The sequence below is a fragment of the Doryrhamphus excisus genome, linkage group LG1, assembly GCF_037039965.1.
Source record: "Doryrhamphus excisus strain RoL-2023G ecotype Guam linkage group LG1, RoL_Dexc_Guam_v1.1, whole genome shotgun sequence".
In the NCBI taxonomy this organism is placed as follows: domain Eukaryota; kingdom Metazoa; phylum Chordata; class Actinopteri; order Syngnathiformes; family Syngnathidae; genus Doryrhamphus; species Doryrhamphus excisus.
Genome location: NC_136357.1, coordinates 22,314,197 through 22,329,387, shown reverse-complemented (window position 1 = coordinate 22,329,387; position 15,191 = coordinate 22,314,197). Strand labels below are relative to the sequence as shown.

Genomic DNA, 15,191 nt, shown 5'->3' with positions numbered 1-15,191 from the left:
CAACACAAAATAGTTCTCCACCGGACCAAACGGCCGCTTTGACTCGACTCTCAAGTGGAATGACTACAAATAGTAAGTGTGTTATTAAAGAAGTCCCTGACCACCTTCATTAACACCAGGGGCAGAATCACCAGAAACCATACAAGTAAGTGTCACAAGCTCACATTCCAAAAAGATTGCCTGAACACCTCACCATTGGACACGATGGCCCGCTAACAGCGAATAGAACAATTATGAATGAGTATCGAGCGTGGGGCTGCAGATCCGATATTACACTTGCAGGTATGCACTCGTTAAAAGAGGAGCTCACGTATCCAGGCTGCATTTCCAACATTTTGAATTGAAGTCAATTAATGGCAAATACCTGCGATGATTGTTGGGTCTTTGAAAACAACACGAATACGCAACATGTCAAGCAACCGGTCTACAAACTACCCTCTGACAAAGTCGTTTTTGGAGACATCTGAGTGGAGAAGACCATCTCTAAACCGCTATACGGGCAAAAGTATTGAGAAACACCTCCCAATGGAACCATGAATTCATCAAGTGCGGTATGAGGCCCATTACTGGAATTTCACTGACTCATAAGTGTTCCACAAAGATGTAGGTTTCGCCGACTCGAGATATTTGATGAAGACTGGAGCATCCCTGGCTCACTGGTAGCCCACAAAGACCGAGTTTCACTGACTCACGGGTGCGTGACGACGACGTATCACTGATTCAGGGTACTTGGCGAAGACTGAAACTTCACTGACTCACTGACGGTAGCCCACAAACTGAGTCAGGTACTCCTGAAGACTGGAAGTTGACTGAATCACGGGTCCTCGACAAAGACCGAGTTTCACTGACTCACTGGTAGCCCACAAAGACTAGTTTTACTGAGTCAGGTACTCCTGAAGACTGGAGTTTGACTGAATCACGGGTCCTCGACAAAGACTAGAGTTTGATTGACTTGCGGGTCCTCTACAAAGAATGACAGATCACTGACCAACGGTACTTGACAAAACTGGAGCTTCATTGACTCACCAGTAGCCCACAAAGACAAGTTTTACTGAGTCAGGTACTCCTGAAGACTGTAGTTTGACTGAATCACGGGTCCTCGACAAAGACTAGAGTTTGATTGACTTGTGGGTCCTCTACAAAGAATGACAGGTCACTGACCAAGGGTACTTGACTGTAGCTTCATTGACTCACCGGTAGCCCACAAAGACTAGTTTTACTAAGTCAGGTACTCCTGAAAACCAGAGTTTGACTGACTCACTGGTCCTCGACAAAGACTAGAGTTTCACTGAATCACAGGTCCTCGACGAAGAATGACAGATCGCTTCACTAACTCGCTGGTAGTCCGAAAGACTGGCGTTTCAGTGACTCATGAGTACACCATGAAGACTGGAGTTTCACTGACTGACGGGTGTTCGACAAAGACTGGGGTTTAAACTCTAAAGAAAAAGTTTAAGCTCTAATCTGGACTCATGGGTACTCATGAGCAGGCCACAAAGACTGAGTTTTGACTGACTCTCTGATCCTTGAAGACTGGAGTTTGACTGACTCAAGGGTGCTCGAGGAAGACTCGCGTGCCACTGGCCTCCACTGAATGGAGTACCTGATTCACGTCAGTAATTGACCTGTAAGATCTTGAGTCAGTAAAAGGAATGACGTTTCCCATCACGACTTACTAGCATGACAAAACGAGGTCCATAAACGCACGCTTGGATGAGTTTGGCAGGGGTGGAACTCGCACAGAACCCAGACCTCAACCCCATCAAATAACTTTGGGATGAAGTAGATCAGAGAAACCTACGGAGTTAGCTGTCGTTAGTGTCCCAATACTTTTGCCCATGTAGCGGTGCTGTCTGCCCATCTCCTTATAATGCGACTAGCATACTTTTTGCCATTTTGTCATGTACTCTCTAGAATATCTCGCCGTTTCAATTCTTCCATGCACTCTTTTCATTTCTTATCCAGGGACAACAAGTATTTGAAGTAATAAATACTGCGTTGGAATTACGGTCTTACTGCCGTTCTGATTTACACATGCTTCAAGTGAGAGTTCGATTTGTGGGTTTTGTGGTTTTTGTTTCCACTCCAGCCATGACAAGCTCTTCTCGTCAAACACTGAAGAAATCCCCAACGGACGATAAAGCGTGACGACTACGAAACTGTGGCCTGATAGGTTGACTCTTTTGAATATACATAATTCACACATCTTTAGCGTGGATACGTTTGAAATCACAAAAAGCAACACGCCACCCCTTTCCCGGCCCCCTCCCGCCCCCACTTCCTTTCGCAAACACAGAAGGATATGACGTTCATGAACGCTGCATCTAAAGAGACTCAGTTGACAGGAGGAAATAAACAGTACAAATATACTTTCAATGAGTTAAATGTACACGCTTTTCTTTTGTCTCCCCAGACAATCAACACGAGTATGCAAACCTTAATGCCCTAGCTCTAGAACACGTTCCCACGCTCCTTGAAATCACAGTATTTGTCAAGACAAAATCATATCTACAATAATCAGCACTTGTTTGGAACCGTAGCAGACCCCTAACCCCCCCGCCCCCTGAACCCTCCTAGCTTGAGGACATTTTCCTGAAAACAGCTTGAAGTTTGCGTCGACTCCGATGCACAAATGTGACGGTCAAGCATCCCGTCGTCGATGTCTGATCAAGAGAACGCTACAACTTCCAAAAAGATGTGGAAATAGCAAGAAAATAAAGAAGGAGGCAAGGTTGCTGTACAGGTTGGAACCGGAGATTCCCGTGCACCTGGTATCCATGGGCTACATGGGTGGGTGGGGGTGGGGGGTGGGGGGTGCAGTAGAGGATTTCTGATTACAAGGAATCGTTAAAAAGTCAATGGGGAGGGCGGGGTATCTTCTCTCCTTCAAGAGCTTCTCTTCTTTTTCTTCTTTTTTTTCTCCCCATTTTTTTGTAGCAAAAATATCATGCAGTCTTTAGTTCCAAAAATCCCCGCTGGGATCTCGTTTTTGTTCATTTGTTTGTTTCAGGAGGAAAAAGGAACTCAAAGCCTTGAAATTCTTCTCTCAATTATTTGGAAACATTCAAGTCATCCTATTAATACTTTGTACAGCAGAAAGGTCCCTCAGGTTTCACGTGTGTGTATATAGAAATATAATATACTGTATAGAAATATGCATATACATATGTTCAACCTGTATATGTGTATACATATTTTGGAACTGTATCAAAGCCAATTTAATGTGCTCTCAAAATATGGCCCATGATTCCTAGTGGGATGCACATCAATTCACATAGTATAACCAGTAAATTAGGTTGAAAAATCCAAAAGTGATGGGGAATATGACCCGGGACCACTTGTCAATGGTGCTTACATCTGACAGGTTTGGGATTTTTAACTTGAGCTTGGATGAGCGTCGCCGTAGACGACAGTTGGCCCGGCTCCGCATGGCGCTCCGATCCAGAGAGTGGTGGCTGAAGCCGTCTCGGGGTGCCATGGGCTTCCTGAATTGGACCCCGGAGCTGTCAAAGGACATGACTGAATTCCGAGAGTCACTAACGCTGCTTCCCACGTCAGAAGGCATCACTTCGTTGTTCATCTCCAGAGTGGTGAGGAGAATGTTGCCGTACGCATCCACCTGAGATCAAGGCCGAGAGACACAAAGTGTCATGTTGGGCTGAATTGTTGAGCAGAAGCCCAAATACAGTGGAACCTCGGTTAGCGTACCGCCCGGCTGGTGTATTTGCCTTGGTTTGCGGACACTTTTCGGGTTAGCGTACAATATGGCGCCCGTCTTGTGATTGCGTGGGTCCAAGTGTGTTTGTAATGTATTTAGCCTGTTAGCGTGCTGTCCAAATGGAAACCGTAGTTATTGTTCTCTAGCTCCGTCGTCCGTGTGTGACACGATCACCGGTTTTAGCAAAGAACTCACCATGGGGCCAAAGAAACTTGATAAAGAAGGTCAGAAACACGAGTCCATCCATCCATCCATTTTCCTCCATTTATCCGGGTCCGGGTCGCGGGGGCAGTAGTCTTAGTAGGGAAGCCCAGACTTCCCGGTCCCCGGCCACCTCGTCCAGCTCCACCGGGAGGACACCAAGGTGTTCCCAGGCCACCTGTGAGACATAATCCCTCCGTGTCCTAGGTCTGCCCCGGGGCCTTTTCCCGGCTGGGCATGCCCGGAACACCTCACCAGGGAGGCGTCTGGGGCATGTCCCAAGAACCAGATTTGGCCGCCGAAGACCAGGTCGCCCAGGCACCCGCCCTTGACCGCGACCCAACACACAATGCACCGGACCGTTATGCTTGACCCCGTAGGTGGTGGGTCTACGAGGGGGAGAGGTGCTGAGAGTGTTGGACGGGAGAGGGCCTCACCCTGGAGCCAGGCCCGGGGGAGGGGATCGCAGGCGAGCGCCTGGTGGTCGGGCCTTCACCCGTGGGGCCCGGCCGGGCCCAGCCCAAAGAAGCCCCACGGGATCTCCCCCTCGTAGACCCTCGTAGAAACACGAGTGAATTGAAGAAATAACAGTGTGTATCGCTTCTGCCATACGCTTATCAACAAGGGTCTTCAGTCAAGGTAAAAATTACGTTAAATATTTGTTTATTCTTCTCATTCGTCATTTATAAGCATTTCGTAAACCTATCATTGTTCAATATTAAAAGTGTTGATGGATTACGATGGATTACTTGAATTTGAATGATTTCTAATGGGAAAAACTGATCGAGTTCAGTTCGTGTACATGTCAGTTTTAATCGACGCTACCCGAGGTTGCACTGTATCCCACAACAATAAAACTCATCTCAACCTCCAACCCTTTCCCCAGGTTTTCAAACTAAAGCAGGGATGACATGAAATGTTATTTCTGGCATGCAACATTTGGCACCTTTGGCATTACTTTGTCATTTTCCACTAGTACAAACCCTGATTCCAAAAAAGCTGCGATACTCTTGATGTACATATTTCGTATGGGGTTTTTAGTTTGTGAAAGTGATGCTGGCAACACAGAGAGTTCGGCCTTTATTACATTTTTTTTCCTAAAAAGGATGAAACAGATATCATAGTGTGCAATAATTGGCCCCCGTGGGATACTTAAGTGTCACTGATGGTCTAGTGGTTGACTTGCCTGACTTCCACTCAGTGTAATGACTGGCGACCAGTCTAGGGTGTAGTCCACTGGGAGACCCCCACCTTCCCGCAACCCAGAACAAGATATGCGGTAGAAGGTGGTCAATGGAAGGATAGTGAAGTATAAATTGTACCGGGATTTACCGGGACAGACTTTGACTGTAAAAACTGTTTATAATTCTTATAAAAGTGACAGTTTAACTGTTTTATTCATCCTTCTGCTTTTCCAAGGTCGCAGGGGCATAAACCCAAACCAACAAGCCCGGACTTCTTTCTCTTTCGGTCGGTCGTCCAGCTCCTTCCGGCGAATCCGGAGGTGTTCCCAGGCCAGGTGAGTCTCCCCAAATGTCCTGGGTCTGCCCCAAGGCCTCCTACCGATCAGACGTGCCCAAGGAGGCGTTCTGATCAGATGTTTACGCCACCCCATCTCTAAGGGAGAACCCAGCCACCCTACGGAGGAAACTAATTTCGGCGCTTGTGTCCACAAGCTTGGCCCTTTTTGGTCACCAGCCAAAGCTCATAACCATAAGTGGGGGCAGAAATGAAGATAAACTGTTTCACTCTTCTGGAAGAAAATGGGGTTCGCTCCTCACTTACATTAAGGGGCTAGTGACAGTGCACGAGGAATGTCAGAAAGGTTCCAGGACTGGGAGTTCTTGCCACAGGGTCGGACAATCAACCAGCGGTGTTTGATTTGTGCACGAGAAGATGCGAGAGTTATGGGAGGACAACTCTCACCTGCTCACCATGACCTGAGCATCCGACACTTCCTGGCCGAGAAGAACATCAACGTTGCTGGACAAACCTCCCTATTCACCGGGGGACTTTGCCCCCTTCCAAAGCTCCAAGGAGGTCACCAAAAAGTGGACGACATGGAAGAACACAACAGAATTCCCGCAGCAGTGAATGAAGTCGTGGCAGAGAAGGCTTGGGAAAATTTTAGACTCCAGGGGGATTATTGCAAACGGGAAATGCATCTTCTGTGAGACATGTCCTGGAACTTTGGACACGTTCTCTGAGCCTGCTCACTATAAACCTGACAAGGTAGTCAAAATTTCAAGTAAAGGTGCACTCAAAACTTGTTACGTTCATGAAATTTAGTAGCAAATAAAAACTTCCACTCACAAACCACTCAAATCAGCGATAACGGTTGTGATGGTTGGACACCACTTACTTTATTCACGTGGAGTCATTTGATCCATAACTACCTGAGCTTCCGCTGGTTTGTGTTAAAAACAAAAACGAAGGCGTCCGAAGCACTTCCTGCGCTAATTAACGCGTGTGATGGTGGCGGACACGAAAAAAGTAACGATCATTATTATAAAAAAGTTAGAATTAGAATTGTTGTCAATTAATTGTTGAGTTACTTCCTCAAGACGAATGTACGATAAGAGGATGTGTTTGAGCCCAGGACATCCCAGATGACCTTCACATTCACCTTGAATGCTTAAAAGTGAGCTTCTTGGACAGTGATGCCAGCACCAAATTCAGAATAATTTCAATAGATTTTGGATCAATCCCGTCCAACTTTTTTGGAGTCAGTATATAGTTTAGCAAGAGCAGTACAGTGAGGGCTGGCCGACAGCTTATATGATTTCTAAATACATGTACCCCAACTTTTCTTTGTTCTTCGAGATACAGATTTCTTCGCTGTGTAAATGACCTGAAGGTGTTGGTTTGAAACGGCACGGAAATGGAGTCCTTGCAATGTGAAAGAAAAATGAAGAGAACATTAAAACGACTATCAAATTCGAACATTTTCATTCAGTTACACAATGCATTAACACACACAAAAGCTGAGCATTAATATCTGGCACACAGAAACAGGAAGCGTCATTCAGTCTGACCGTTTTAGCGAATCACCATGCCAAAGCCTCGGCATGCTCTATTTTGAGGTTGTAAAAGGTGTTAAATACAAGGTAGCAAGGTGAGAATGAATGAAGCCTAGAGCGACAGCCACCTAAATAAGAAATGAGAATGTTTACACCACTGTTGTGCTGGATGAATCGCTATCTCGATGAAAACGGGCTATGTTCAATAAAAAGCAATCAGTGCTTGAGAGAAAGCAATGGATGATGGTTGGTGAATGCATATCGGGCTGTACAGGTAGTGGCACCAGTGTGCTGCTGGAAGGCTACTGCAGTAAAAATCCAAATGACTGTGTGGATAAAATAGAAATATTCAAAGTATGTTCAAAACTTGAAGTCAAACACAACAAAGGCGGCAGACCAAGATGCAAACCTGTTCCCTCAGGCGCTTCTCCTCGTATCTTGTGCGCTCATTGTTGACTTTGTTGAGCCTCTCGTTGAATTGCTTCTGTTGTGCCGGGCCCCGGCCAAAGAACACATAATTTACAAAGGCATATTCGAGCAGGGCCAGGAACACAAACACAAAACAGCCCATGAGGTAGACGTCGATGGCTTTCACGTAGGGGATCTTTGGGAGAGTCTCCCTCAGGTGGGTGTTAATTGTCGTCATGGTGAGCACCGTGGTCACACCTGCATGCAACAACAGGGAACTTACCATCAGGCACGTGTTACAACATTCTACAGTGGAACCTTGGTTAGCATACGCCCTGGTTATTCAGTTTACATCCAAAATGTACACAGCAGATTTGCCTCGGTTCCGGTTCTGGTTAGCGTACATTATGGTCTTGTCGTGTTATTAACAGAGGTTTGGTCTCGAGTGACAGTTTTGATGCCATTGGACTTGACTTTGCAATATCATCAATGACTTGAAACTCGACATCAATGACTCGGGACTTGCCTCAGATGACTTGGAAACACTGCAGATTTTCAGTGAGTGTGCTGACTGAGTAAAATGTGTCCATATTCATAGCATCCAACTAACATTATTATAACATGAAGCAAGCGAGAACACAATCTGCATCATTGAATGCATCCAGTAACGTCCAATCGGGTTTAAGAAGAAATAAGGGTTGTGGAATGCATTTCTCTGCATGTCGGTGCTATTTTTCTGTGACTAAGTCACATGTCACATGGGTCTTGCTTAAAACTCAAACAATTCAAAGTGCATTCATTGTATTTGTCAAGTTTAGTCGAGGGTTTTACTGTTAAGATGGCAATTTATTTGGTAAACACTCTGCTTATGACTTGTAAACTGACTCAAACTGACTCAAAATTGACTCAAAAATCATATGACCTTGGACTTGTCTTAACTTAGACTTAGACTATGTCTTCACTAGAGATTTGATGGAAGATTTCGGACTTTCCCGCACCTCGGGCTAACTGTGTCTGTAAGTAGGGCTGCCACTCATGATTACTTTCTTTCAGACATACTGTACACTAACCGGGGCGTACGCTAACTGAGGTCCCACTGTACATGGAAATAAGTTGCAAAGTTGCTTTTTATTTGGCCACGTTGCTAAAGCCCACGGCGGCGTTTAAAATGTGACACTTAGCCAATGTGCGGCTCCTCTGCTCGTGATTGGATTTAAATTGGGCCAATTTCCAATATATCACGGCTGCGTCTTACCCAGGGCCACCCGAGCTGCAGAGGCATCATAATTGATCCAAAAGGAGACCCAAGAAAGAATGGTGATCAAGATGGAGGGCATATATGTCTGCAAGATGAAATAGCCAATGTTCCTCTTAATCCTGAAACTCAGCGAAAGCCTGGGATAAGAACCTGGAAGCAGAAACAATGACAGCACGGATAAGATCAGGGAAGAGAAAAAGAGGCGGGGAAAGTGTTAAGAGCTCCAAACTGTGCACTTGACAACGTGCAGGGTAGTCATTTCTCCGTTTGTTCAGATGGAGCACTTAATTTCCCCAAAGCGATGGATTCCTTTCCAGGGACAAGTTCGATTCCAATTAAACATGGCACAAAGTCGCAAACACGGCAGATTTTTCTGCAAGCCCCTATCTCAGCAGGCCGCTCCAGCATCCCTCTGAGACTTGTCACAGAGAGCTGCTCGCTGTTTCCTTCTCTCTCCCTCTGTCCTCTAAACATTACTGAAAGGCCGTTTTAAAAGGTGATTGCAATGCACGGCTGCACGCTAAAGGACACAACACGTCGCTTTCAAGCGGTAGAGTCGCTCATTTTGGTCGATATTTTGTGGAGAAATGTCAAATACTGGTATTTGTTCCAAATTATTGTTAGCTGGGAAATAAAATGCTGACGCAACAAGCAGTGACGGCATCCAGGCAAGCGCTCACTGCTTCAGCGATGCAGACTTATTTATAGTTTGGACAGATTACTCTAAAAATAGTGAAATCTAACGCTAAACTCCATCTGGAGTTTTATTGTAAATTTGTCTCCAAGGAAACTTGGAGATAAGCATGAATGGTTTTAATCTGGCACGGCGTTTGCTGTGTGGAAGCCGCAGTGACGAATGACCTCATCATCTTCAGATGGGTGTAAATCTTTCAATGAATCAATACCTTTTGCATATGTGCTTCATCAAATAGGAGACAAACACTCACCAATCACCTGAGATTCATTCTGGCAATAAATGTTCATGGATTTCACTTAACTCAAACACGGGAATTGCATTTGATCTCAGCTTTTGGATGCCTATAGGCTAACTGCAATGCAATAACATGTACGTAAAAACGCAAAACAACTTTTCTCCTCTTCATGGCCTTACAGCAGGCCGTCTTGTGATGTGTGGCGTGTCCTATGGCGTAATAGTCATATGGACTCACAATGGCAGACCTAGGCCAAGGCTATATTGTTACCAAATGGGAAGGGCTACTTCCTGGAGCTGAAGTCTATCCCGGTTGACGTTGGAGGCCAGCCAATCACAGACCACACATACACAAACAACCGTTGAACATGGGATTTGGGAATTACAGTAACATTTAGGGCGGGGTGACTGTAACGGTACCAAATATCTGGACAGGGTTCCGATGGTGTGACATGGATGAGAGAGACGTTTTGGCGCTGTGCAGAAGTAAATTGGTACCTCACTCCCTGACACTTTAGGAGTCGTGATGGACATTGAGTTCACAGCTGGGCTTTTAGCTCGGTGGCTAGACTGCCGACCCCGGTTTGATCCCGAGTGGAAACCAGAGACAAGCAGCACATGCAATCCCCACACGGAGATGTCCGATGTCCCAACCTGGATCACCTGTCAGACTCTTTCAATGACGCCATATTACAGGGTGGCTGTGCAGAAGGATGAGGTAAAACCTCATTCCCTGACACCTTAAGAGTTGCACTGGGCGCCAGTCCAGTCTTTTAGCTCGATGGCTAGTGCTCTCAACTCTCAACCAGATGGGTTAGAGTGGTGCCATGAACCAGATGAGGATGACCTTTAGGGGGTGAGTGCGTTAGTGAACCTCACTCTCTGAGTCCTTAAAAGTCGCACTGGACATCGAGTTGACAGTCTAAGTCTTTAGCTTCATTGCTGGCCCTCAAGTCATTTTGTGGATCCTGGTTGTGGCTCGGCAGAACACGGACCTGGCAGGACCAGATGGGTTACATTGGTGCCGTGAAGCAAATTACAGTCACTCCCTGACACCTTAGGAGTCGTGATGGACATTGAGTTCACAGCTGGGCTTTTAGCTCGGTGGCTAGCGCTCTGGACTGCGGACCCCGGTTTGAGCCCGAGTGGAATGCGGGCCTAGTTACATTGGTCTACATCTATGTTACATTGGTGCCGTGACCTGGATGAGAGTGACGTTTAGGAGACTGAGTTTAAGTTGGTTAACCTCACTCCCTGACACCTTAGGAGTTGTGTTGGACATGGAGTGGACCGTTCGGGCTTTTAGCCTGATGGCTAGATGTCTTGACTCTCTTCTGCGGGCCGCAGGTAGTCTGGAATAAACTGCAGGGCTCGCTGGACCAGCTGGGGTTGCTGGCTCAAACAGTGGGAAATGGATTCTTTCGGTTTGTGTAATCCTCCTAACTATCACAGACTTAGGAACATGGTAGACCAGATCTTACCTGTACTGAACCTGACATCCCTGGACACCAAGCGTATGTCCACAATGGAGAACTGAGGTAACTCCAACTTGTCGACCCCCGTCACAGCACTGTCCCCTCCTTGCCAGAAGAACACAATGTCATCTGTGGTGTATCCGTCTATGGAGGAACAGGAATAGGAGCAGAGAGAAATGAGGTTAGACAAAATGTGTTTGGAAAATAACCATGAAACAGGCCCGTGATGTCGTGCCATACAGCAGTGCAGGTAAAAAGTGGAGGTCCCTCTGACGAATGAAGCTCTCTGCTGTAAAGTCATTCAGATCTGGGCTGATATCCTGACTTCTGGCGACCATTGCACTGAGAAAGGATATTACATCCCGGAATGACTTCATGAAAACATTTGTTATTCCCACGCTGAAACAAACTGTGAGCAAACACATTGTCTGATGTGGTTACTCACACTAGAACTGGAGCAGACACTCTGTTTGTGACCTGCCACCCACACGTGAACCACACCACCACCACTTCACGTTTCTTCCTACTCATTGCTTGTGGCGTTGTTTCCTTTTGTCTGTTAGTCATATTTTAAGATTAGAATTATACCTCGTCAGATAGCCTGGGAGAATATCGATAATGCCTGCTTGGAGAACAAGAAAATAATCTAGATGCTTCTACACGAAACCATGCTTAAGTCCTCCACATGCTCATCCCCTGATTCAAATAACTTTGGCATTTGAGTCTGCCCTTCACCATCATGTCCCTCCCTTTGTATACAGTATATGGTTCCCGATATGAACCAATATTGTAGCATGACTTAGTAGCCAATGTAACGTATTTAAGTTGACTATATGGTACTGTAGTGGCGTGACGAGGACAGGTTTGTCAACCCCATTCCACATATTGCAGTCCTATTTAGCCAACCTCAAATCCCCATTGCATCCTCACCTCACAGCTTCCTGGTTTCATAATAAACCAGGTAGAAGTCGCACAGACCAAACTGCACTGTGGTACAAAAAAACCCAAACACAGACCTGATGTTCATAAAACCTGCAAACACATTCTGAACTCTTTCTCCTATTGAGTGAGCTCTCTTCCAGCCTCCATTCAAGCCTTCCACCCTACATTAATATTTATCAGCATGTGTCAGTTGTCAGGCGGTCCTGCACATTCTCAGCTGGCAGCGCAATCGAAAGTGATCACAGTGGTAGATTTATGTCAATGGGCTAGTATGCAACTCACTGCAGCGAGATCTTAGTGTCTTACTACATCTCACATTCTACCGGTGACATGTCCAGACTTGGGAAGCGAAAAAATCACTTAGGGACCAGAAGTCATTAGCATTAAATCTCTCCATGTGGTGGGGAGGTAAGAAAATGTGACAATGTCCGTGAAAGTAAAGCAACTGCGGCTGCCAAACCAATCAAACTGTTGGCGTGCATGGTTCACATCGGGGCGGAAACTCAATTAGCACAAATAATAAACACTCAGTCCGGTATCTGAGTTTACTTCAAGTACATTTCCTCATCCGGAGAAGGGTAGAGTGCCATCTCCGGGTCGTCAATGAGATCCTGCCCCAAGTGGAGGAGTTTAAGTACCTTGGGGTCTTATTCACGAGTGAGGGAGGGATGCGATGCAAGACTGACAGGGTCTGCAGTGATGCGGCTGAAGAGGGAGCTAAACTAAAAGGCAAAACTCAATATACAGGCCGATCTACGTTCCTAGCCTCACCTGTGGTCATGTGACCCAAAGGACAAAGTTGGCTGGGCTCTCCCTTAGACATGAGATGAGAAGGACTGTCATCCGGGAGAAACTGCATTAAGAGGTGGCTCGGGCATCTGTTAGGATGCCTCCTGGATACCCCCCTGGGGAGGGCACGTTCACCTGGTAGGAAGCCCTGGGGAAGACCCAGGACATCTTGGGGACGCTTTACAGTCCGCCGGATTGAGCTGGACACAGTAGCTGAAAAGGGGGAAGTCTCAGGCTCCATGCTTAGGCCGCAACCTGACCTCAGACAAGCGGGAAAAGATAGATGACAGAAGACGGATGGACATCCACGTTCCTACACCAAATCAGTCCGAATGAATACATTCTTCGATGTGTCTGTCAACATTTTGTCAGGCACAGTGTGAGCTCCAGAGCCAAGCTGTCGGGCTTCTTGGGTGATGGTGTCCACACGACCTTTTGATCCGCGGTGGGTATGCACTATTTTTGGTACCCATCACACTTCTTCATTCTCTGAGGAGCTTCGCTGGGAATGCTTCCAAGCGGAAAACCTCACCCTTTTAGCTGGGATGCTGCCTTGGAGGTCAGGAGAACCAGGGTGGAGAAGGGACAGGGACACCTCGCTTGTCTGCCTTTTGTCCCTGATGGGGCGGCAGGGGGAGAGTGGAAGGCCGAGGTGCGCAGCCTTCGGTGGATGCAGACATGTGTCAACAACACGATAATGTCATGACTTCGGATACGTGGTGCAGACTTTTTTCCAAATTTTTCCCTTACTTGGATACAAGACAATTACGATACTGAAGCCCCGGTCGCTCCTGACGCTGCATCATCAGGGGGTAAATGTGCTGACCGTGTTAAAGTGCTCTGAGTGCCTCGGAGGTGGAAAAGCGTTATACAGGCAAAATACCATTTACCATGATGTTTATTGAATGTAATTCCTCACAATATTGCTGTTTTTCAGAAATAAAATAAATAGTTGCTGTTTTGTGATCGATTGGTCCATTGTAGAAGCTATGGAATCTGAGCTTATTAATATAGCAGACTACAAAAATAACCTACGTAGTCAACCCAACGATGGCATTGTGCTTTGGAATATGTCACAAAAGCTGCCCGATCAAGTCTTTATTCACATGTTCTTTACTCTACAGCTGTCACAAAAGCTAAGTCAACTCCAAGTATGTTTTTTATTTATACCCAAGTAGCCAAACACAAAGCATGGATTACGGCCTTTACTCACAGCTTTCAATTTCCAAGGTGCAGTTCTGTTCATCAAGGGGGTACCTCCTCAGGTCCATCATGCAAGCCGCAGTGGTGGTTATTCTGGAGAAATAAAACAGAGAAAAATACACTTGAAACATGAGAGTAAAGCATTAGTTCCTGTTGGCGAGCTCGTGGATACAATTATTCGCCTCTCTGTAGATCAATAACACATATGAAGACGCTTTGCTAAAACCATGCTGGGGGGTCCAAGCTGTTTCCACCGAGGGCCGCATACTGAATAACAAAAGGATCATTTGAAAATGTCTTTGCCGTCCTGCATTCACCCTGGCTTCGCTCTGTCCATTCGGGGCGAGAACACGTAGAAAGCGAATGCTCTGGCGCGTTGTTGTTGCTTTAGATGGATGTGCTGTAGGAAAGGGGGAACGTGAAGAAACAAGCACTCCAAGCTGATGATATCAGGAGGCGCAAGAAGGCGGCTAATAAAGTAAATGCGTGTGATATTTCTTATTCACAATGACACCGAGCGGCGTTGTGCTGCACAAGCAGATTGCATTTGTTAGCGGCGTGCCGCGCTCCACCTCCCTGCTGCCTTCACAGCACACGTCCTCCTCCAGGGGGGCGACACACTGCTGATACACCGCACACACAGATAACATCAGGCCTAATTACATTAATGGGAGAGGTCACCTGGCAATTAGACTTTCCATGTAAAAAGTAACAGAAAAGCAGCGCCGCTATTAATAACGTGAATAAGACTTAGCATGCGTGTACATAAGCACGCCCAACACGCCTGATGGAAATTCAAAGCAAGCATGGAAAAAACTCACCATGCTGGCTTTATGCAAACCTTAGCAGTATTGGCTCAGGGAGGCTGAGTCCTTCATTTTTGCTCAACAACACAAATGTTTGGGTTTGACATGAAAATATGAAGATATTTACATCTGAGGACAAACTCATACTAACTCATACCTCACTTACCTCACTTATCTCATACCTCTCATCCCTAACTCATACCTCATACCTAACTCAGACCACAGACTTCTCATACCTAACTCATATGTCTCATACCTAACTCATACCTCACATATCTCATACCTAACTCTAACCTCATACCTAACTCATCTCATACCTCTCATACCTAACTCTTACTTCATGCCTAACTCATACGTCATACCTAACTCATACCTCAGACTTCTCATACCTAACTCATACATCATATGTCTCATCCCTAACTCATACCTCATACCTAACT

The 15,191-nt window shown here is 46.1% G+C and overlaps 1 protein-coding gene across 3 annotated transcripts in view; it reads right to left on the bottom strand.

The window, feature by feature from the left end:
• Window positions 1-2,789: 2,789 nt before the first annotated feature.
• The window catches only part of gabrb4 (gamma-aminobutyric acid type A receptor subunit beta4), a 52,425-nt gene continuing 40,023 nt past the window's right edge, over window positions 2,790-15,191 (bottom strand). Inside the window, exons 5-10 of one of the 3 annotated variants that reach the window (XM_058077418.2) lie at window positions 13,956-14,038; window positions 11,018-11,155; window positions 8,603-8,755; window positions 7,349-7,605; window positions 6,719-6,808; window positions 2,790-3,619 (exon numbers count right to left, since the gene is read on the bottom strand). In XM_058077418.2, coding sequence (XP_057933401.1) covers window positions 3,266-3,619; window positions 6,719-6,808; window positions 7,349-7,605; window positions 8,603-8,755; window positions 11,018-11,155; window positions 13,956-14,038 — 1,075 coding nt within the window. In that variant the 3' untranslated portion in view covers window positions 2,790-3,265. The remainder of the gene's footprint in view (window positions 3,620-6,718; window positions 6,809-7,348; window positions 7,606-8,602; window positions 8,756-11,017; window positions 11,156-13,955; window positions 14,039-15,191) is intronic. The other 2 variants (XM_058077420.2, XM_058077421.2) reach the window with 2 other exon arrangements.